The following is a 22,435-nucleotide window of genomic DNA, read 5'->3' on the forward strand; positions in this document are numbered from 1 at the left end:
TTTTAAAATAAATTTAATAAAAAATCATATGAAGTTTATGAAGGTCTCTTTGAAGGCACCTTTACCTTGTTCTAATATAACAAAAAAGTGCTTTTTTTCCCTAGAAAATTAAAAGATACCACAGAGAATAGTAGAGCAATTATTCTTGCTAATTTTTTTTAGAACTTTTTAAACATCTGATGTAGTATGTAATACATTATATTTTGTTTCATTTGTTTCATATATATACCTGCCTGTTCCCTTTTTTCCCCTCTTTTTTCATTCTCTTTGCCCTAAGGTGTATGGATGTTCCTCCTTACCGCTTTACCTTCTTATTGTGCTTTAAGAACGGGAATAATCTCGCCTGTATTGTAGAAAAATTTCCAAGTTGGAAAATTTTATATTCAGGACTTTATAAGAGGAGCAGATGTACATAGGTAGATATATAGGGAAGGACGATAATTTGTTCTTTCTATTTGAAGAAAGAGAAAAAAAATGCAGGTATGTGTTTTGTAGCTACCTACTTGGGAAAAATGAAATTGGCCAGAAAAAGCCAGGTACATTCATGCAATTTTAATTTAATATGAAAACATACACAGGATACCTGTTGTATAAAAAGTCGAAAAACATTATTCAATGGCCAAGAGTTTGGTTGCGATTCGAATCTCACAGACCTATGAATCTTGGTTTGTGGTAGTAGGAAACCTTTGGACCGGTATTTATTTGATTATTCCGTTTCAGTATTATCAGTAGGCACGTCCTCTTCTTGTTTCAGTTTTGCCTCGATATCATTTTTCTTGGGAAAATCAAACGACCATCCGCATCCCAAGCTGGAAAATACTGGGAAGAACCACTTCCATTTCTTATCACCAAACACTTGTAGGAAGTTGTTTCGCTTTCCTAAACTGAAACCGTTCTTATCTTGACCGTAAGAGAAAAGTGGTGCACGGAATGCCTCCAGTGTCGTTCGGTTGTTAAGAACCAAGTAAATGTGATAGGAAAATAAAGCGATCAGAATAGCGAAGAATATGACGGCCGATATTGACAGAATTGTGTAATGATATAGCAGTGCTTCATCTAGGACTTTGTCTTGCCACCAGTATTTGTACAGTTCAATGGGTAGAATAGACAGCATGATGACACAATAGATAGCACCGTACGCTAGGAACAGAATGTAAAACTTGTAGTTGGAGAAGGACATACAGTTGTGTAGCCAGGGACAGTGATGATCCATCTTGAGGATACATTGTCCACACACGCGGCAGTGATGTGTTCTGTCAGGCTTGATGATAGCACACTCCTGACAATATCGGATATATCCCCCAGTGGTGTACGTATAGATGGGTAATCTTCGTGCCTTGGGAACCAAGATGGCGTCAATCTTCTCACAGTTCTCATCCGCTTCCCAGATTTTGTTCATTGTAGCAGCAGACAGGAAAAAGTCCGGAGGAATGGGAGGAGGAGGTGTAGTGGTAGTTTTGTAATAACTCCAAACAAACAGGAACAGAATGTAGTGAAGGAGGAAAAACGTCAGAGGCTCTTGCTCATTCAAACTCTTGTCACAATAGAGGAATATGTAGCAGCAGTAAGAATAGCAAATAACCAGTACGGCTGTCAGAAGAGGAATTGATCGGATTAGTCTGAAAAGCATAACGGGATCCGATATAAAATGGTAATGAATTACAATTGAATCTAAAATTAATTTTACTGAAGGATTAAACTGAAACTACAAGCCAACACCTACATTTACAACCGGTAGCGGTAGACTTTAGTCTGCACTCTGCGTGTTTCATAATACGCGACAGACGTCTCATGGAGATAACAATTTCTATCATATTGGAAACTATGGAAAAACGATGGATGTAATTATGTACATAGATAGTAGACATACTCATATGAATGAGATGATATGAACAATGTACTAGGTATTCCAGGATATCTACAAGGATGTACGAGAATATTATCATTCACATAAGTACCTATCTTATATCTTTTAGTTGTTCCCATCACATGTTCTAAATTCTTAAAGCTTCCTCTTCCTTGATACAACAAAAAGTTTCCGTATACTAACTTGAATTACAATCTAGAACTTAAAAAGGGTTTTGTGCTCAAGAAAGAAAATGTTATGTAAGTTTAGTCTAATTTAACCCTTGTAAGTATGCGTCGTTTAGAGAAAAGTTTGCTTCTACTAGCAAGGTATTTGTACTTTCCTAGATTTTATAGTAACAGGGACAAGAAAACAGAGGAAAAAGTCAGACTAGAGAATTTAGCTGAAAGAAATGAAAATATTGCAAGAGTGATGTAGTGAAAGTTAGGTACTTGAGGAGGAAAGAATGTGTGAGATAAAAAGAGGATCTTGAAAGATAGACAGATGGAAAATTCGACGCTTGAAGTATGCATCTATCAGTTGTCAAACAATATGATAACCAAAAAGATATGGTGGAAGATGAAGTCTATCTGACTCATTCGATTGCCACTCTTGTATGTATATAAATGCTTCTCTTTCTTCGTAAAAAAGGTGTTCAGGATGGCCATGTCAGCAGCAAGAGCAAAGTCCACGATCCTTTTACCCTCCTCATTTTCTTCTCCGGAAAGAAAGAAGAAAGCTAATAAATAAATTGTTAATGCATATCATGAACAGCATCCGACAACTCAACTTGTCAAACATCGAGAAAAAACTTTCGCTACAAAAATCAAGAGCTCATCTGGAAATTCACAAATGACAGCTTTTTTTCCTCTCTCATTCACATCACAAAATAATGTTCTATGTGCATTTTGTTCTTATTTTATGTAAAAGTTTCTTGTTGTCAGAAAAGTATGAGAAGGAAGCTGACAGACATTTTGAGTTACATGTGTTTGCGCTAATGTGGTTTATCAAATGAGAGAACATCAGGGAAAATAGGAGACACGAGGAAAATGTTTGAACTTTTTGCACAAGTGGGAACATGATGAGTCAAAATAGTGTCACTTTGTGTGATGTATAATAAACATTGTTATAAAAACTAGCATAATTATATCATTGAATTTTCTCTAATATTACGCACCTACCCACTATAAGGACAATGGCAAATAAGGATAATCGATTCAAACTTTTCAACCCTCACTTTCCTTTACATTATGACGATGGTGACAATATTGCTGTAGCTTTCGCACCTCAGAGTAAAACTTCTCTTGGGGACACTTACCTAATTGTAACATTAGATCTATTTGCAGGAATTGATCTACACTACACGTCCCACGTATACAGGACAAATACATTGCATCCAGCATCATTACAATGAACGAGTAATTTATTAAGTATACTACAACGTTGGGGAGTTCTTCTTAACATCCTTCTCTTTATATGTTCACAGCTGCCTTCAGGGAGACTATCTAAAGCTATTCCTTCATGTGGAGGATGGTGAGGTCAATGAGTACACTTCCTGGTCTAACCTCCTGTGTGGCAAGAGTGACAATGTTCCCCAAGTGTTCTACAGCTCGGGTCCAGGCCTGGTTCTAGAATTCCATACTGATGAACATGACTTCACCAACTCGACCGGATTTATTGGGACATTCAAGTTTCTCGAGAAAAGTAAGTCACCCTGTACTGATGTTTTAAGCTTTTTTGTTAGTCAAGTGTTTACTGTAACCTCTTTAGACCTGGAGGCTTTTGAAGTTGTGCATTCCCCTTTCCTCTCTGTTCTACTTCCAGTGATGTACCTACCTACTCTCCCCTCTCTCCTAGACTGATGATTCCTCGTTTTTTCAATGAGGCACTTTGAAAGATAAATGCCCAGAACATTCAGTGCTAGATCTACAGTCTCTTGTTGAAATGCAGAATGACACTCTAGTCTTCTGCACAAGTCCGGATGTCTGACCAAGTTACCTAAAAATGGACCAGCATAAACATGATCTTGTATACCTGGATTACCTGGGAGATTTCTGAATTCTGTATCTACTGGTTCAAGTTATGGACATAGTGCTCGCACCAAAGACTCCGCGCTTCCGAGTTTTTACTCCACGTGCAGATTACACTCATGAACTTTTCGGGGAGTAAAAATTGAGGAGAGCAGAGTCTTTCGTAAAATAAGGCCAAGGAGGCACGAATAGGCTATGCCTAATAAAGGTAGGAGATAGATTCCACAAGGAGAGAGAGAAAGAGAGAGAGAGACGAGAGGGAGGGGTAGGCAATTTCCATTGGTTTTAATTTCCCCTGCACTATATCAAGTGCTCACTTAGACCGAGTAGCTTTCTCTCTCAGCTGTCTCTCTCTCTCTCCCTCCCTCCCTCCTTCCCTTTTTCTTGTTCTCTCTCTTCCTTCCTCTTGTTCTCTCTCTCTCTCTTCTTTATGTATTTTTTTAACCTTCCAAGTTGGAAGAACCTACTAGGGTTCCCATGATCGTTGCCGAGTTCCTAGTAAAAATTGAGGAGAGCAGAGTCTTTCGTAAAATAAGGCCAAGGAGGCACGAATAGGCTATGCCTAATAAAGGTAGGAGATAGATTGCACAAGGCGAGAGAGAAAGAGAGAGAGACGAGAGGGAGGGGTAGGCAATTTCCATTGGTTTTAATTTCCCCTGCACTATATCAAGTGCTCACTTAGACCGAGTAGCTTTCTCTCTCAGCTGTCTCTCTCTCTCTCCCTCCCTCCCTCCTTCCCTTTTTCTTGTTCTCTCTCTTCCTTCCTCTTGTTCTCTCTCTCTCCCTTCCTCTTGTTCTCTCTCTCTCTCTCTCTTCTTCATGTATTTTTTTAACCTTCCAAGTTGGAAGAACCTACTAGGGTTCCCACGAGCGCTGCCGAGTTCCCCCGCTGAAGAGCAGGGGAAATCCTTTGTGTGAGGAAAGCAGCGGTCCTTCGCCCTTTTGGAATTTAGGATTAAAACGTTGGTTCTAGGGGTAGTAACAAAATGTATAAACTTACAATCAAAATTCCCCTCCCTTTTTAGATACTTCCTCCTCTCCCTCTTCCCCCCCCCTTCCTCAACAACAATAATAATAATAATAATAATAATAATGTAGTAATCAATAATAATAATGTTTTAATCTATAATATTTTTATAGTTACATTTAAATAAACCATTCTCATTATTAATGAGATTTCCATCTTGATAACATCACCTTTGTATAATATATCATGTATGTTATCATATGATACATATTGTAAAGGAAAAGAAAAATATTTGAAAATGAATGTGTTAGGATTTCCTGACCTCGGAAGAAAAAGAGGTTTTTTGGGAGTTTTCAGTATAAATTTTGGAAGAGAGAAAGGGAGGGAGAGAGAGAGAGAGAAAGGGAGGGAGAGACGGAGAGAGAAAGGGAGGGAGAGAGGGAGAGAGAAAGGGAGAGAGAGAGAGAAAGGGAGAGAGAGAGAAAGAGAGAGAGAGAGAGAGAGAGAGAGAGAGAGAGAGAGAGAGAGAGAGAGAGAGAGAAAGGAAGAGTGTTTCGGTGTTGTTGGAATACATTGGGAGTTATTATTGTTCTTCTTATTAATGTATGTGTATGTTACATTTATTTTGTGTGGTTAATTATGTTTCGAAGTTACTTTTCGGTTTGTGTTAGGATTTCCTGACCTCGGAAGAAAAAGAGGTTTTTTGGGAGTTTTCAGTATAAATTTTGGAAGAGAGAAAGGGAGGGAGAGAGAAAGAGAAAAAGGAAGAGTGTTTCGGTGTTGTTGGAATACATTGGGAGTTATTATTGTTCTTCTTATTAATGTATGTATATATTACATTTATTTTGTGTGTTAAATTATGTTTCGAAGTTACTTTTCGGTTTATGTGTGGGTATGTTCCCGGAAACTCTTGAGAGGGAGTCCCTGGGATTCAGGGATAGTGATAAACGAGAGAGAGAGAGAGAGATTAAATTTTCTTTGCTTTCGAAATCATTCTCTTTTTGAAGTAGACATTTGTATGAGAGACATAAAGAGAGAGCAACCTTATCTGCTGTTTGTACCATACCAGTGCAGACCTTCACCATGGCTGTTGAATCTTCATCTTTTGAATCTTCGTCTTATTCGAAGATAATGACCTCAATGAAACAACTTCTACATTACACTCGTGCGGTCTCTATCTTAGCATGTCCTTCATCGTATGTCCATAGAATGTCCTTTTCAGATGGACGAGAAGGGAATTCTGATCCATTGAATTCCTGATACTGGGTCATTTGACTCAAATTACAATTTTCCTGATGACCCCATAGTTTACAGTTTCGCTCATGCTCCCATGATTTACAATCATCCATGGACCCACTTTGAGATTAAATCTAATCCAGTTGGATTAAGCAATCTCAATTGTTTAATTTTTCACACCCAAAGATTAAAATGAGTGACAACCGGACAACATACATAATAATCCATTCTTTACTTATTGAATAAATAAAGTATAAGCAGTGAGGCAGGTATATGAAGAGAGAGAGAGGGAGAAAGGGAATGAGAGCGAGGGAGAGAGAGAGAAAGAGCGAGGGAGAAAAAGAAAGGGATAGAGGACAAGGAATGGAAGTAGGTTAATAAAAGAGGGGAATTGAAGTGGAAATATTGTTTGCACCAAGCATGTTCAGTGAGACTTACAACTTGCAATATTTAATGAAATTTAGGTAGGAGAAGCTTATAAGACGGGGGAGGGAGAGAGAGGAGGGGAACAAGGAAAGAAAGAGTGTAGGAGAAGGGAAGGAAGAAAGAGGGGAGATATGGTGAAGGAGGGGTAGGAGGGGGATAGTTTACAATGTCCCTGATGCTCCTCCCGTGGTTTACAAATTCCCTGATGGTTCCCCATGGTTTACAATTTCCCTGATGCTCCCATAATTTACAATTTCCCTGATGCCCATATGCTCCCATGGTTTACAATTTCCCTCGTGGTTTCCCATAGTTTACAATTTCCCTTATGCTCCTCCCGTGGTTTACAAATTCCCTGATGGTTCCCCATGGTTTACAATTTCCCTGATGCTCCCATGATTTACAATTTCCCTGATGCCCATATGCTCCCATGGTTTACAATTTCCCTGATGGTTTCCCATATAGTTTACACGTTGGAACTAAAGAGATCACGATGCGATGGTGCGCATAAAAATTTAGAATCCTCAGGAAAATGCCCACTTTGGCGAAGTTTTTTTTACGAATATTTTTCGAGCATGTATGTGCCCTCCATTAAATTCTCAGATTCTCAGCAAATGGCATAACAATTATTTTATTGAGGGGAATTAAATTGAACAATCTGGGCTGTGAACCCATTTCGAAACGAGAAACAATAAACACGATATTTCCCATGCTTTTGTATCCCGGGCGCTTTTATTTCGGGCTATGTTAGGCGCTTTCCATTTCATGTTATGGACTTTTTTATCACGTCGAGTTGAACAGTTGTTCATACTTTAAACTAGACCTTTGTACCTTGAACATTGAACTTTGGCTGAACAATCTGGGCTGTGAACCCATTTCGAAACGAGAAACAATAAACACGATATTTCCCATGCTTTTGTATCCCGGGCGCTTTTATTTCAGGCTATGTTAGGCGCTTTCCATTTCATGTTATGGACCTTTTATCACGTCGAGTTGAACAGTTGTTCATGCTTTAAACTAGACCTTTGTACCTTGAACATTGAACTTTGGCTTCAACTCAACTCATAAAAGAAGGCATTCGGACTTTTGTTCAGGATGTGTTATATTGGATTTAGGATTCTATTCAAACGTTCAGTGGTCCGTTTAGTCTCGCATTGTGCCCCGTTATTTCACGTAGACCTCCTTTTATGATATCTAAACCTAATAGATGGGCATTACAAACATTAAGGTAAGATATTCAAAAGAGTTCTGAAAATTTGAGCTGGCTAGCCGAGCCGTTTGAAGGAGAGAACTTTTCCCTTTTACTCCCTCCCTAGCTACGTGCTACGCAATCCTTTCTCTCCCTATACTCTCTTTCCTCATCCCTCTCCCCCATTCCCTGTCATTTCTCTGTACCCTTCATTCCCTCGTATTCTGTGCATTCTCATTTCCTACTCCCCCTTCTGGTTTTAATCTTCTCTTTCCCATTGCTCTATCTAAATCCTTTCTCTCTTCCTTCACCCTCCCCCGAATTCCGTCCCTCTAATCTCCCCCAGCTAGCCCCCATCATCATCATCCCTTCTGTCTCTATTTAATTCCTTTTCCCCCCACCCAATGTCCCCCTCCCCCTTTACTAATGGATAAAACAATAAAATAAACAGTTTATTATTTTTAAAGCATTAGCATAATTTTACATTTGACACAATTCTATCTCTTTCCTTCCCCTCCCTCCTTGGGAAAGAAAATCTTACCTCCATCTGATCTTATAAGGTAGAAGGAAAATTTCCAGTTTCCAGTGGCGAATACCAAATTCTATTCCTTTCCAATAACTACAATATGTTTTCATCATTTCCTAAACAAACTTTCTTTTGCACCAATTTGGACAAATAGGTACTATTACGTAATCACTTGTTTAACTCGGATTCTCTAAGCCCGTCAGATTGATTAACCCAAGGGTTAAACTGAAACCAAGTTTTTTTTTTTTAAGAGGTTTGACAGAGGGAACTGTAACTGCTATGATCTTTTCGTCCCGAAATTGAAGAGAGAAGGAAGACAGGATAGGAGAAAGCCGATCTAAACCTAATAGATGGGCATTACAAACATTAAGGTAAGATATTCAAAAGAGTTCTGAAAATTTGAGCTGGCTAGCCGAGCCGTTTCAAGGAGAGAACTTTTTCCTTTTTGTCTGACTCCCTCCCTAGCTACGTGCTACGCAATCCTTTCTCTCCCTATACTCTCCTTCCTCATCCCTCTCCCCCCATTCCCTGTCATTTGTCTGTACCTTCATTCCCTCGTATTCTGTGCATTCTCATTTCCTACTCCCCCATCTGGTTTTAATCTTCTCTTTCCACGCCACTACCCCTCTTCTCTTTCCCATTACTCTATCTAAATCCTTTCTCTCTTCCTTCACCCTCCCCCGAATTCCGTCCCTCTAATCTTCCCTAGCTAGCCCCCATCATCATCCCTTCTCTCTCTATTTAATTCCTTTTCCCCCCACCCAATGTCCCCCTCCCCTTTTACTAATGGATAAAACAATAAAATAAACAGTTTATTATTTTTAAAGCATTAGCATAATTTTACATTTGACACAATTCTATCTTTCCTTCCCGTCCCTCTCTTGTCTATCTCCCTCACTCTCCTTCATCGCTCCCTCAATCTGTCTCTCTCCCTCACTACGCCATCAACTGAAGTCTCAATGAACTTTTCAGCTTAACTCATTCTTTCTCTGTTTGACTATTTCCATTCTTCTGTCTCTCCATCTTTTTTCTCATACTCACTCTCTCTCTTAAAATCCGCCCCGGGCGGGAATCGAACCCGCGGCCTAGCGCTTACAAGGCAGACGCACTACCAACCAAGCTAACTAGGCTGGCGAAACCAAGTTTAAACCCGGATTATGTTTTTTGGCTATAATGAATTTTCATTTTCTACCATCCCGTAACCAGTAAAATTTGGAAATTAATTTACTACACCTTTTCCCAATTTTCATTTAAGGTCGGCGTTACCTTCTTGTACCCCGTACCTTCGCCACTAGTAAAATTTGGAAATTAATTTACTACACCTTTTCCCAATTTTCATTTAAGGTCGGCGTTACCTTCTTGTACCCCGTACCTTCGCCACGAGAGAGAGAGAGAGAGGGGGGGAGGGAGGGGAGTGAATTAAAGAGCGAGTGAAGAGGGGAAAAGAGAAAGCTGTGTTGGGGACAAAAGAAGAAGAAGAAGAGAGAGAGAGGGGGGGAGAAAGAGAGGAGAAATAGAGGAGGGAATAAAATATGAGTGGGGAAGGGAAAAGGGAGAGTTGTTTTGGGGGAGGTATAGAGAGGGAGCGAGAGTGTAAAGGGCAAAGGAGATAAATTAATAAGCAGGGGTTAACTCTGCATTAAATGCATTTAACAAGTTGACAATGGAGCAGTTGCAGTTGGGTAAAATTTATGAAAAAAAGGTCGATTCCTATGTAAAAAGTTGTGAAAAATCCAAATCTCCGAAAAAGTAACTTGAAAAGGTCGAAAATTCAATTTTCATTTGCCGATCTAATGAAAAAGTTCGAAGCGTAGTGACGTCAGATTTCAAGAAATGATGCGCAGAAACGTATGCGCACAAACACATTAACCTTCGCCACTGGTTAGAAATGAATTTACCAGCAATTTGTTTCTGTTCCCCGGACGTATAGTATATCTCGTGCTTTCTTCCCTCGAGCTAACATGATTTTCCGTGCATCCAATATGTTCCTAGTTGTGCATGAAGATTTACAAGAGGGAGTAATAATTCATTCCGTGCTCCTTTATCACCTAATGTTTTGTTCTGGAACCGGTTTTGGAACAAACGTGTGAGAGATTGGGACTATTGGGTCGTTAGGAGTAGGTGTTGTTTGACCGTTGAATGTATTGAAAAGAATCAAGCGTGTTAACTACATTACTACCTGCCTCGGTGGTGTAGTGGTCCTAGTGTCCACCTAGTACACAATGAATACGTACTGCTCGTCATAGAAGCGGGGGAGACTCAGAAGGACTTCTGCGAAACCTTGCTGCCCTCGATAGACAGATGGAAAATTCGACGCTTGAAGTATGCATCTATCAGTTGTCAAACAATATGATAACCAAAAAGATATGGTGGAAAGAAAGCTAATAAATAAATTGTTAATGCATATCATGAACAGCATCCGACAACTCAACTTGTCAAACATCGAGAAAAAACTTTCGCTACAAAAATCAAGAGCTCATCTGGAAATTCACAAATGACAGCTTTTTTTCCTCTCTCATTCACATCACAAAATAATGTTCTATGTGCATTTTGTTCTTATTTTATGTAAAAGTTTCTTGTTGTCAGAAAAGTATGAGAAGGAAGCTGACAGACATTTTGAGTTACATGTGTTTGCGCTAATGTGGTTTATCAAATGAGAGAACATCAGGGAAAATAGGAGACACGAGGAAAATGTTTGAACTTTTTGCACAAGTGGGAACATGATGAGTCAAAATAGTGTCACTTTGTGTGATGTATAATAAACATTGTTATAAAAACTAGCATAATTAAATCATAGAATTTTCTCTAATATTACGCACCTACCCACTATAAGGACAATGGCAAATAAGGATAATCGATTCAAACTTTTCAACCCTCACTTTCCTTTACATTATGACGATGGTGACAATATTGCTGTAGCTTTCGCACCTCAGAGTAAAACTTCTCTTGGGGACACTTACCTAATTGTAACATTAGTATAAAAAAATACTCTTCTAATATAAAATGTATGCTAAAAGAAGATAAAAATATTATTAGGTATTTGTATGTGTGTTTCTATGTTATTGTATTTTCTCACTTTCCTCCTTGCGCATTTTTCTCGCTTTCTCTTTCCCGTCTTCCTCTCCCGGTTCTTTTATTTATTTCCACAAACAGTGTGATAAATGTTTTATCATTTTATTTGGGTAGACAGTGCTTGTGGAACACAAATACACAATACATTCAACTCTACAGTTAGTCGAAGGTTTAGGTTTAAAGTAATTAGTCACTCCTCCTCCCCTCTCTTTTCGTCCCTCTCACTCTCGCTTTCTCTCTCTCCCTCTCCCTTCTTTTCTCCATCCAAGCTAAACCGCATTTGCAACCTTTAAGCAAACACCTATATTGACCTATTGGACGTATATTGGTAATTGCAATTTTCCCGGCTTAATCCGCCTCCATAAAACCACATGCACTAGACTTGGGGTTTGATGTAGTCCGACAAAAGCACCAGTTTCATCACAGAACTTTCTGCTAAGGAAAAAGTTCAAGGCGTAGGTATTACCTTAATAAAAGTAAGGTGGTTTACCACAAAAACTTTTCTATGCTTCAATAATAGCACTTGCAAAGGTGTTCCAGGCTTCCAGGCTTAGACCCTTGTGGCCTTTCAGTATGGAAGATTTTGCTGGGTTGAAAACTAAACTTTTATTGGTCCCGAGCTTACTGTATGAGGCTGGCCACTCACTATCAGGTACGCCTAATGTGCTCATCAGGTATCAGGTAGACCTCTTTAGTCGGACCTGTCAGGTCTACCTGATAGTTTTTTCGACGGATCCTTTTGACAAATATTTTGTGCGTAAGTGTAGCTATAGCTACCACTTCACCTTCCATCACACATTTGGAGGTACGCAACCTCTCCTGTAAATGATATACCTCTCCTGTAAATGATATACCCATATACAGGAGAGGTTATACAAAAATCATTTTACCCTTAACATTGAATTTGATTATTCTAAAATAGTTTTCCTCCTAGCGACCTCCCAAGTTTAAGTTCGCCATTAACCAGGTTAACCTTGTGGAGTTCAAGTTCACCACACACCACGTTTCTTGAATATTAGGTATTTGATATCCCACACAATGACAAGTATCTGGGTATATCATTAAAACTTTCACCTTGGCATTATTGGTCTGAAAGTTTTCGTCTTACCGAAGCTCCGAAGCACTCCAAAACAAACGGTGCAACTTTCCCGTTGAATTTCTCACGGTGTATGATGTTTGTGTGTTATAATGTTCCTCAGGATTAGCCGAGGTAAGGAGATATTTGAATGCTATCATGAAATAATAATTCCATCTCACTTTGCAATTAGACTAATGCTCCGAGGTGCAGTCATGAAGCAGGGAAGAAACAGGTTGTACTGAAAAGTTTGGAACTTGTTGCAACTCAGACATACAAAGGCCTCACAGGTATGATCTATCAGAGCGTGCAGAAATGCAGAACTAGACAATAATGTTTAATGATATAAAACAATGCATAAAGAACAAGATACCTGTTAGCGTGCCCCCAATGTGTGACACGCCAGATACTTCAGAATTGAATTAACTTCACGACTGAAGGAAATGTTTAGCAATAAGCCTTTATATTCACTAATGTGGGCCGCAGCCAAAAAGCTATACTTAAATCTAGTTCCTACAAAGAGTTTAGATTGAGACGCTAACATCAGAATAAGAAATTTTGCACTTTGAACACACAATAGGTAATTCGATTATATTCTCATCCCTCCTCTTATGTTGAGGTACAAGAACGAGAAATGCAAAACACGAAATCCCTCTTTACTCCTTCCTCTGGCGGTACAAAATTCCTTCGGCTTTATTTGTTGTTTTCTTTGTACAATACTCTCTTGTGTAACTTTACTTTCCTAATTTTCCAAGATGCTCTACTCCTCATCTTTCTAATATACGTTATAAGGGTGTTTTATACGTATGCTCATAGCTCCGAGGAATATACGTATTTCTATCAACAGATCACAACATGATGTTGTGTGTATCTTTGTTAATTATCCATTAGAAGACGTCTTTATGTATCCTATCTCTTTACCTCTGTACGATAATATGAATGGGGAGTACAGTTTCTTTCATTCATTAAGTGTTCTACAGCTCGGGTCCAGGCCTGGTTCTAGAATTCCATACTGATGAACATGACTTCACCAACTCGACCGGATTTATTGGGACGTTCAAGTTTCTCGAGAAAAGTAAGTCACTCCGTCCTAAGTAAGTCACCCTGTACTGATGTTTTAAGCTGTTATTCTGGCTGTCAACTCTGAATTTCTCTTTCCTATATGACCATTCAGGTCTCCTCCAAAGAAGACTCTCTCTTCGGTTGGGATGCTTACTATCTCTCGTTCTATATCCATCCAAAAATCATCTTTCTCTTCATCTTCGCATCCTACTTGCGGGGCATATGCACATACGATGTTTAGTTCCTTGTCTTCAAGTTGTAGCTTCACACTCATCACTCGATCACTTCTTCTACTCACATTTGTCACTTTGGTCTTCATATCCTTGTCCAGTACAATCCCAACTCCATTTCTTCCTCGACCATCTGCTCCACTGTAAATGAGTTTATATCCATCTCCAAGATCTTTCGACTTATTTCCCTTCCACCTCGTTTCTTGCACACATAAGATTTGTATTCTCCTTCTTGACATTAGATCAGCAACTTCTCTTCCTCTGCCTGTCATTGATCCCACATTTAGCGTTCCAATTCTTATATTCACTTTCACTCTTGCCTGGGCTAACTTCTTTAGCCGAGCCCGCCTGTGACTTGGTAGCCCTTGCACATTTCTCACAGATGGCAGGCGGGGCATCTGCGCGTCGCATGAAGGGAACGCCCTAGCGTTTGTTTGACCATGAATTTCCGAGGCCTTTACGGACTGACACAAGACTGACATCATGGAGGTTTTGGCTGAGTTTTACGAGACAGGATGCCTTTCCATACGTCAACCCTCTCTATTTACCCGGGCTTGGGACCGGCTCCCGAATATGCTGGCTTGCATAATATGCTGTACTAATTCTCTCTTCGATTTTGGACGATAAGACCTTAGCAGTTAGTTCCCTCAGTGAAACCTCTTCAAAAAATCTATTCTATTCTATTTCAGAACGAGTTCCGGTTCGAGGGTCCGGCGTTCTGTTCCATCCAGGAGTTGATCATGTTCCAATACCAGAGCGGACAACCGGTTACCAGTCGGTCGGGCGCCATCTTGAAAACCCCCATCCCTAGGGAGCGATGGGAACTGAATAATGATGACGTCATCCTGTTGGAGAAGATTGGAAGGGTGAGCGTGGATAGAGAGCGATTGAGGCGATTTTGAGAGACTCTATAGTGGGTTATTGAAACAGCGCATGTAGTTCGTAGAAGCTAACCCATCCTTTAGGGCTGTTTGCCCCTACACCTAAAAGCCTAGGCTTTTTGTGTACGGGCACATAATTACTTGTGAGTTTACTTTTTAAGCTTAGTCCCTTTGACCCCCTTCAATCTACTATTTTAAGCCCGAAATCGTGCCAATATTACTCCAAATAAGGGACAAGAGACGACATTAGTATCTATTGAAGCACTGACTACTGATTTCTCTACCAACCCAATTTTCAATCAAAATATGGCATCTACAAACCGACTGGCTCTCCTCTACTTTAACCAAAAATTCTAACGGTGTGTCCTAACATAGTCGACCGGCCGTCGAACGACGAGATGAATCTATGTGTCGAGGCATTGTGGACGGTTCAGTCGATGTCGATCATCTATGTGTGGACAGACCTTAACTCGTTTCCTCATCCTCTTCCAGGGTAACTTCGGGGACGTGTACAAAGCCAAGCTGCGATCCAGTCAGGTGGACGTGGCAGTCAAGACGTGTCGGGTCACCGTTCCTGAGGAACAGAAGAGGAAGTTCCTCCAGGAGGGAAGAATCCTGAAGCAGTATGATCATCCCAATGTGGTGAAACTAATCGGCATCTGTGTACAGAAACAACCCATTATGATAGTCATGGAATTGGTAGCAGGTGAGAACAGAATAGAATCAATAGCAGGACCGTATCCAGGATTTTGTCCAGGTGGGGGCCTGAGAGTTCAAACACTGTTGTACAAGGGGGGGAGCTTTTCGGAGCCTGGCCTACAGTAAAGGAGGAAATTTGAGCTCGAGGGAAAGGGGCTAGGACCGGTTCCCCCCTTAAATACGGCCCTCATCAACAGAATAGAATTTTGAAACGGTAGTAATATCCCAATAATTGGGAATTGGGCACAAGGACAACCCATTGTGACTGTCAGTTATGTGGACCCTTTTCCACGAAAGAGACTCCTCACTTTTTACAGAAAAGTGGAGGGAGCCCATCGTGGAAATTCCTTAGTGGTTTTCATTTTGGGGGATTCCCTATAGTGGAGCAACCCTGTTACCCAATAAAATTTGATCCTCAATTAATGACCTCATCTTTCCTTTTCCAGGCGGGTCACTTCTTACATTCTTGAGGAACAACGCCGTATCTCTAGTCATTAAACAGCTGCTGAACATGTGCCGTGATGCGGCGGCCGGTATGTGCTATCTGGAAAGCAAGAACTGTATACACCGAGATTTGGCGGCCCGGAATTGCCTCATTGGTGAGTCAAATAGGGTGCTTTACCCATGATAAATACCATGGATAAATGGATATAAGTACCTCAAGGGTGCTTGCTGTTTGAGCGCCTTGAGCTCATGTGTAAGATGTCTTCGTAGAGATTGGCGATTTGGTTATGTTATTCCAATAGGCCTTATTGGCGTAAGCGTTCCTAACGTACGGACTTTTGGTATTACTTATTATATTAAATTTCAAGAAACCATGGGATCACATTAAATTTCAAGAAACCATTTACCTATCAGTCCTACCACTACTAATTCCTTTCCTTGTCACATTTGAAAGATACATACCAAATTTCAAGTCTCTAGCTCTTACCGTTCTCGAGATATTTTGTTTACAGACAGACAGACACCAGACAGACACACACACGGACCAATGGCTGAAACTTTGGATTTAGGCTCTAGGGACCTCAAAACGTGTTTTGACACTAAAAACTGACCATCGAAAATTTGACCCGATTACATTACTTTCCTTCCTATAGGATAAGGAAAGTAAAAATAAAATCAAAGAGGGACACTAAAAACACGGAATGTCCTTCCTAACTCTCCTTTATTATTCACACCCAGCATATTATACAGAGGTCACTGTTGTTATGACGTCATTCCATGACCTATTGGAGGTGCTTAATTTTATTCACTAGAATACTAGAACTATAGGAATAGGTACTTTTTTAGTCCGTCCCCCCTTTTATTCACTAGAATACTAGAACTGTAGGAATATGTACTTTCTTAGTCCGTCCTCCCTTTATTATTACAATAGGTAGTAATAAAAAGGTATAAGGGACGGACTATTGTATTCGCTTCGGTGTCGGTCTGTCGGTCGGTCTGTCCCCATAGAAGGACTTATCCAAACCTAGTTTTACTAAAAAATTGAAAAACCCTCCTCCACCAGGCAAGGACAACATCGTGAAGATCTCGGACTTTGGCATGTCTCGGGAAGAAGAAGAATACATCGTGTCGGACGGAATGAAACAGATCCCCATCAAGTGGACCGCCCCTGAGGCCCTCAACTTCGGCAAATATACGAGCCTCTGTGATGTGTGGAGCTACGGGGTTCTAACGTGGGAGATATTCTCCAGGGGCGGCACCCCGTACTCTGGGCTCAGTAACACGAAGGCGCGCGAACAGATTGATTCGGGTAAGTTCGGAGATTGACGTAGTGCATGGACGGTCGAGGGACAGGCCACAGGGTGTGAAAGTATACTTATATCCGCGCAAAAAAAGTCAGAGGTTTAGGCCAACCACTCACTATCAGGCAGACCTGATCAGGTGTCAGACCTACCTGATAGGGTGTGTGTTCATCAGGTATAGGTGTACCTGTCAGGGCTACTTGATAGTGAGTGGCTGGCCTTAGCAAAATAAATAAGGCAACGTTGACAAAGAAGACTATGTGACGCAACAACCAAATTTCTTCGATGGAAAAAAGCATTATTTAAAGAAATGCATTCCTTATGCTTCAAAGTAGGTGTATGATAACACTGATAACCAATTTACCAATTTTGTTTCCATAAACCAAATGTCAGCCCAAAGCAATCTCCGTAGTTAGGGCTGATTTAGAGGCTGACGAAAAACGCCGCCCCGTCTGTACACGATAAAAAGCAAAGAAGAAGAAGAAGACGTAACGACCAAATTTCCTCGATACAAAAAAGCATTATTCAAAGAAGAGCATTCCTTATGCCTCAAAGTAGGTACCTCGTAGGTATACGATAACACTGATAACTGATTTAACCAATTTTGTTTCCCTCTTCCAGGCTACCGGATGCCTCCTCCCGATGACACCCCTGATGAAATGTACCGCCTCATGTTGAAATGTTGGGAGTACGCCCCTGAGAATCGGCCCCACTTTGACCAGATCTACAAGATAGTGGATCGACTGTGCAATGCCACTAGATAAGATAGTGGATGGGACTGTGTAATTCCAATCGATAGCAGGTGGATCGATCGACTATAATTCGGAGATGAAGTCTATCTGACTCATTCGATTGCCACTCTTGTATGTATATAAATGCTTCTCTTTCTTCGTAAAAAAGGTGTTCAGGATGGCTATGTCAGCAGCAAGAGCAAAGTCCACGATCCTTTTACCCTCCTCATTTTCTTCTCTCCATCCACTCACTATCAGGTAGGCCTGACGCCTGACAGGCGGACCGTCTACCTGATAGTAAGTAGCTGGCCTAAGCAACCACTTATGGCGGAGTTAAAACCAAGCCCGTACAACGTTGCCTTACCCTAGTGATACGTCGGGATCTGATACATTGAACGTGCTGTTGCCGCTGGCTATGATTTTTATAGCCTATTTTTACTTTCTATTTATGATTGTTAAGGTGTATTCACACATAGTCAACCGGCCGTCGATCGACATCTATTCACATTGATCAATGGTCGACGGTCGACTAGGTATATGTGGACACACCTTTTCTAATTGTCGTAAGTATTCTATTTTTTGCATACTTAATAGTATACTTGGTAGGTATTATACATAGAGAGTGATGTTTTCCTTTGACTGTTTGATAAAATAATAATTTGTTGGAATATTTGTCTAGTAAGTACTTACTAGGTAGGTAGAACTATTGTACTGTAGCTGTTATAATATCATTGTATTGTTCCATTGTTGTAATATTGTAATTTTTGTAAAATACAAAGCGAGATTTTAAAATTTTATTTCACAATATTGATCTACGTTTGTTTGTTTGTTTTCTGTTTAACCTCACCTCAGTCACCTTAATACCTACAGGTATTTACCGTTATAAAATAGCCTACCCATGTATTACCCACAAAAGTTTACTGAATTCAGTTCTATTTGTCAAAGGTACCTACAGTTTCGTTAACTATCATTTAGCATGTCTGTCCTCATTTTGTCATCGAAAGTAAAGAGTTATAAGAACTAAAATCCAGTGTAGATACCTAATATAAGCGTTTGTAAATGACACCATTACAACGTTAGTTAGCTAGGTAGGTAGTTGTACCTACCTAGATTTTTATGTGATTTACCGGGTCCCTCAGTTTGTACCTACTTGGTACACGTTAACACGTATGTATATACGCCCCCGCCCACCAGTACAGACCCTAAACCCGACCACAACCCACCATCCTTCACCGTATCCTCTACATCACCAATCTAAGCCACCATTACTGAGAACAACTTACTAAGAGTGCTCACCCGCAACTTCGAAAGTGTAGGTAGGAATCTAATACTATTCATCCGAGGTACCCCTTCGGTCACCCATTCAAGTACATACCAGACTCAACGGTACTTAACCGTAGTGTTTTGAGGAAAAGGGATTTTTTCCCCCATTTTATTAAATAATAATAGATGTAAACAAATCATAGCTTCAACTCACGTGACTGTAAGCACTTCCAAGATACCTAATTAGAAGGTACCTAAATACATTAGTACATATACAGGGTGGTTCGTGATTTGCGAACCACGCTTATATCTCAGAAACGGCTGGGAATTAAGGAATGAAATAAAAGAAATGTGCGCTAAAGTCCAAAGATCTATTTCTCCATTATCCTCATAGCATTCTGCAAATCTTCACTCTCTGCGGGGGACTTTGTTCTGTTTCTGTCGCAGCAGAATTCGGTTTGTGTGTGGGTATGTTCCCGGAAACTCTTGAGAGGGAGTCCCTGGGATTCAGGGATAGTGATAAACGAGAGAGAGAGAGAGCTGGAGGAAGAGAAAGAGAAAATAAAGGGAAGAGTGTGCTTTTTCTGGCGAATTTTTCTATAGAAAAAGAACTTTTAATTTTACTAGAGGAAGAGAGAGAAAGAATAAAAGAGAAAATAGTTAGGTACATAACTAACATCCATGGACCCACTTTGAGATTAAATCTAATCCAGTTGGATTAAGCAATCTCAATTGTTTAATTTTTCACACCCAAAGATTAAAATTAAACAATTATCTTTACGGCGAGTGACAACCGGACAACATACATAATAATCCATTCTTTACTACTTATTGAATAAATAAAGTATAAGCAGTGAGGCAGGTATATGAAGAGAGAGAGGGAGAAAGGGAATGAGAGAGAGGGAGAAAGGGAATGAGAGCGAGGGAGAGAGAGAGAAAGAAAGAGAGAGAGAGAGAGAAAGAGCGAGGGAGAAAAAGAAAGGGATAGAGGACAAGGAATGGAAGTAGGTTAATAAAAGAGGGGAATTGAAGTGGAAATATTGTTTGCACCAATCATGTTCAGTGGGACTTACAACTTGCAATATTTAATGAAATTTAGCTAGGAGAAGCTTATAAGACGGGGGAGGGAGAGAGAGGAAGGGAACAAGGAAAGAAAGAGTGTAGGAGAAGGGGAGGGAGTGTAGGAGAAAGAGGGAGGATATGGTGAAAAGGGGTATAGGAGGGGGAACAATTTTCAGATTGGTAAGGAACTACGGAGTGAATAATGTAGAAGGGAATAAAAGAATGTCAATATACGAAGGGAGAGAGAGAGAGAATGGCGAGGGGAAAGGAGGGGGAGAGAGAGGGAGGGAAGGAGGGAGGGAAGGAGGGAGGGAGTTAGACATGTAGAGAAATAAAGAAAGAGGGAGAGGCAGGGGGGGAAGACAAATATGTAGGGGAAAACAATGTTTGGGTGGGAGGGATCTATAGAACTATGTCAATGCGAAGAGAAGAGGGGAGGTTGAAAATGGGAGAGAGACAGGTACGGAGGTGGAGAGAAAGAGAGACAAAATTTGAGAAAAAAAGGGTTGGAGGATAGAGAAAAGTTGGGGGAAGAGACAAAGATGGAGAAAAAGGAAGCAAGGGCCAATGAGTGAGAGAGAAAGAAAGAGAGGGGAAAGAGGGATGGAGGGAGATGAAAATAAAGGAAGTCCTTGACATTGATTTCTGGAGATATTTTCTCTTCATGGGCGAAATATACATTACAATGTAGTGATAGAAAATATTAAAATAGTTTTCGTTTAGAATTTCTCAGAATTTCATTATATTCATAGTTATTTTTCTTCTTTATATTCCCAGTTATTCCTTCTTTTCACTGAATTTTGTCTCTTTGCTATAAATTGGTGGAGACGTTGCTTTCTTGAATATAATATTTCTTCTCGTTGATTTCTTAGAAAAAAAGGAACTTTCTCCCATTTTCAACCCCTTTTTCTCGAAAGTCTTCTTTATGCTATTCTTCTAGGTTTCAGGTCTCCAGGTTTTACCAATTCTTGTGCCCATAATATTAGGACATTGCATAAATTTTAGTCGCTCGTAATAAAACACATCACTGAATGACGGAATTTCTCAGAATTTCATTATATTCATAGTTATTTTTCTTCTTTATATTCCCAGTTATTCCTTCTTTTCACTGAATTTTGTCTCTTTTCTATAAATTGGTGGAGACGTTGCTTTCTTGAATATAATATTTCTTCTCGTTGATTTCTGAGAAAAAAAGGAACCTTCTCCCATTTTCAACTCCTTTTTCTCGAAAGTCTTCTTTATGCTATTCTTCTAGGTTCCAGATCTGCATGTTTTACCGGTTCTTGTGCACATAATATTAGGACATAGCATAAATTTTAGTCACTCGTAATAGGTAATAAATTATTAATGAAAGCACATCACACGACACAAGGATAGCTCAGTTTCGGTACTCTCTGACGTGGAACACTTGAAAAAGACATTTCTTCATATAATGGCACTTGGAAACAGTATAAATAATTATTATTATTATTATTATTATTATTATTATACCACAGTAAAATTATGAAAGTAAAATAAAACAAAAAGAACGGACAGGGAAAAAAGTTTTCTTTTTTCAGTCAACTAAGGCCGAGTTATTTCATTTGTGGAGTCACCTGAAATGGTACTAAGGTAGGAAATGTCCCTATTTGAGACTCAGCTTGAGATAAAGTAGACTATAGACTTATAAAGGAAGGTATGCTATGACAGGCTTTCACAAGGCCATAGGGTCCAGAAGGGTGAACGGGGGGAAAAAAAGACGTGAAGTCTTTCTTCCATCACAGGGAAGGGAGAGATTTTGGAGGAGAGATTTCCTGAGTGAGGGGGAAGAGTGCCTTAAAACCATATTGAAATTTATCCCTTCCCTTCCTCTCAGTTCCTAGCTTTGTCTAGAATGCTGCTTATTATGCTGTAGAAAATGAAAATTAATTTTTTGTCATTATAAATAAATCGACTAGCCACCACCAAGGACGGGATGTGGTGTGGTGAATATTCATCAAACAATATCTCCTGACACTGATGAGATAACAGCAGCTATATTTATGTGTTCATTGTTCCCGCCCGTTAATTAATGATGTGGCTACTGGCCATGATCCCCGGGGAATTCCCGATATTGTCCCCATTTCCAGCCACTTGTGCTGTTGTTTGGTCTAGAGCCCAGTGCTGGTTCACGGGAGGAACTGGAATTCATTACTTGGAAACATTTACTACAAAGTTCTGGCGAGCATAAGAAGGGAAAGGAGTGTAAGGTATCGTAAAACTCTGGCACTTAATGTCTTGGAAACATTTACTACAAAGTTCTGGCGAGCATAAGAAGGGAAAGGAGTGTAAGGTATCGTAAAACTCTGGCACTTAATGTTTTTTGTGTCGAAGCTTGTGAAATTTTAATTTGTACGAGCTTTATACTGGAGGAATATTA

At 39.9% G+C, this 22,435-nt stretch overlaps 2 protein-coding genes and 1 pseudogene across 2 annotated transcripts; 1 reads left to right on the forward strand and 2 right to left on the reverse strand.

Moving 5' to 3' along the window:
• Positions 1–537: 537 nt before the first annotated feature.
• Positions 538–1,714, reverse strand: LOC103511013 (annotated as a pseudogene).
• Positions 1,715–13,481: 11,767 nt separating this feature from the next.
• On the reverse strand, positions 13,482–14,067 carry LOC113468216. The gene is made up of 2 exons (XM_026824984.1): positions 13,922–14,067; positions 13,482–13,797 (listed from the first exon to the last, which is right to left on the reverse strand). The coding sequence occupies exons 1-2, from the start codon at positions 14,065–14,067 to the stop codon at positions 13,482–13,484; spliced, it is 462 nt and encodes a 153-aa protein (XP_026680785.1).
• Positions 14,068–14,326: 259 nt separating this feature from the next.
• On the forward strand, positions 14,327–17,782 carry LOC103511123 (tyrosine-protein kinase Fer). Its single transcript, XM_026824917.1, has 5 exons — positions 14,327–14,522; positions 15,030–15,243; positions 15,683–15,835; positions 16,744–16,989; positions 17,603–17,782. Exons 1-5 carry the CDS (start codon positions 14,397–14,399, stop codon positions 17,743–17,745), a joined length of 882 nt encoding a protein of 293 aa, XP_026680718.1. The 5' UTR covers positions 14,327–14,396; the 3' UTR covers positions 17,746–17,782.
• Positions 17,783–22,435: the final 4,653 nt, after the last annotated feature.

Source organism: Diaphorina citri, unplaced genomic scaffold (genome assembly GCF_000475195.1).
Source record: "Diaphorina citri unplaced genomic scaffold, Diaci psyllid genome assembly version 1.1 scaffold30, whole genome shotgun sequence".
NCBI classification, from domain to species: domain Eukaryota; kingdom Metazoa; phylum Arthropoda; class Insecta; order Hemiptera; family Psyllidae; genus Diaphorina; species Diaphorina citri.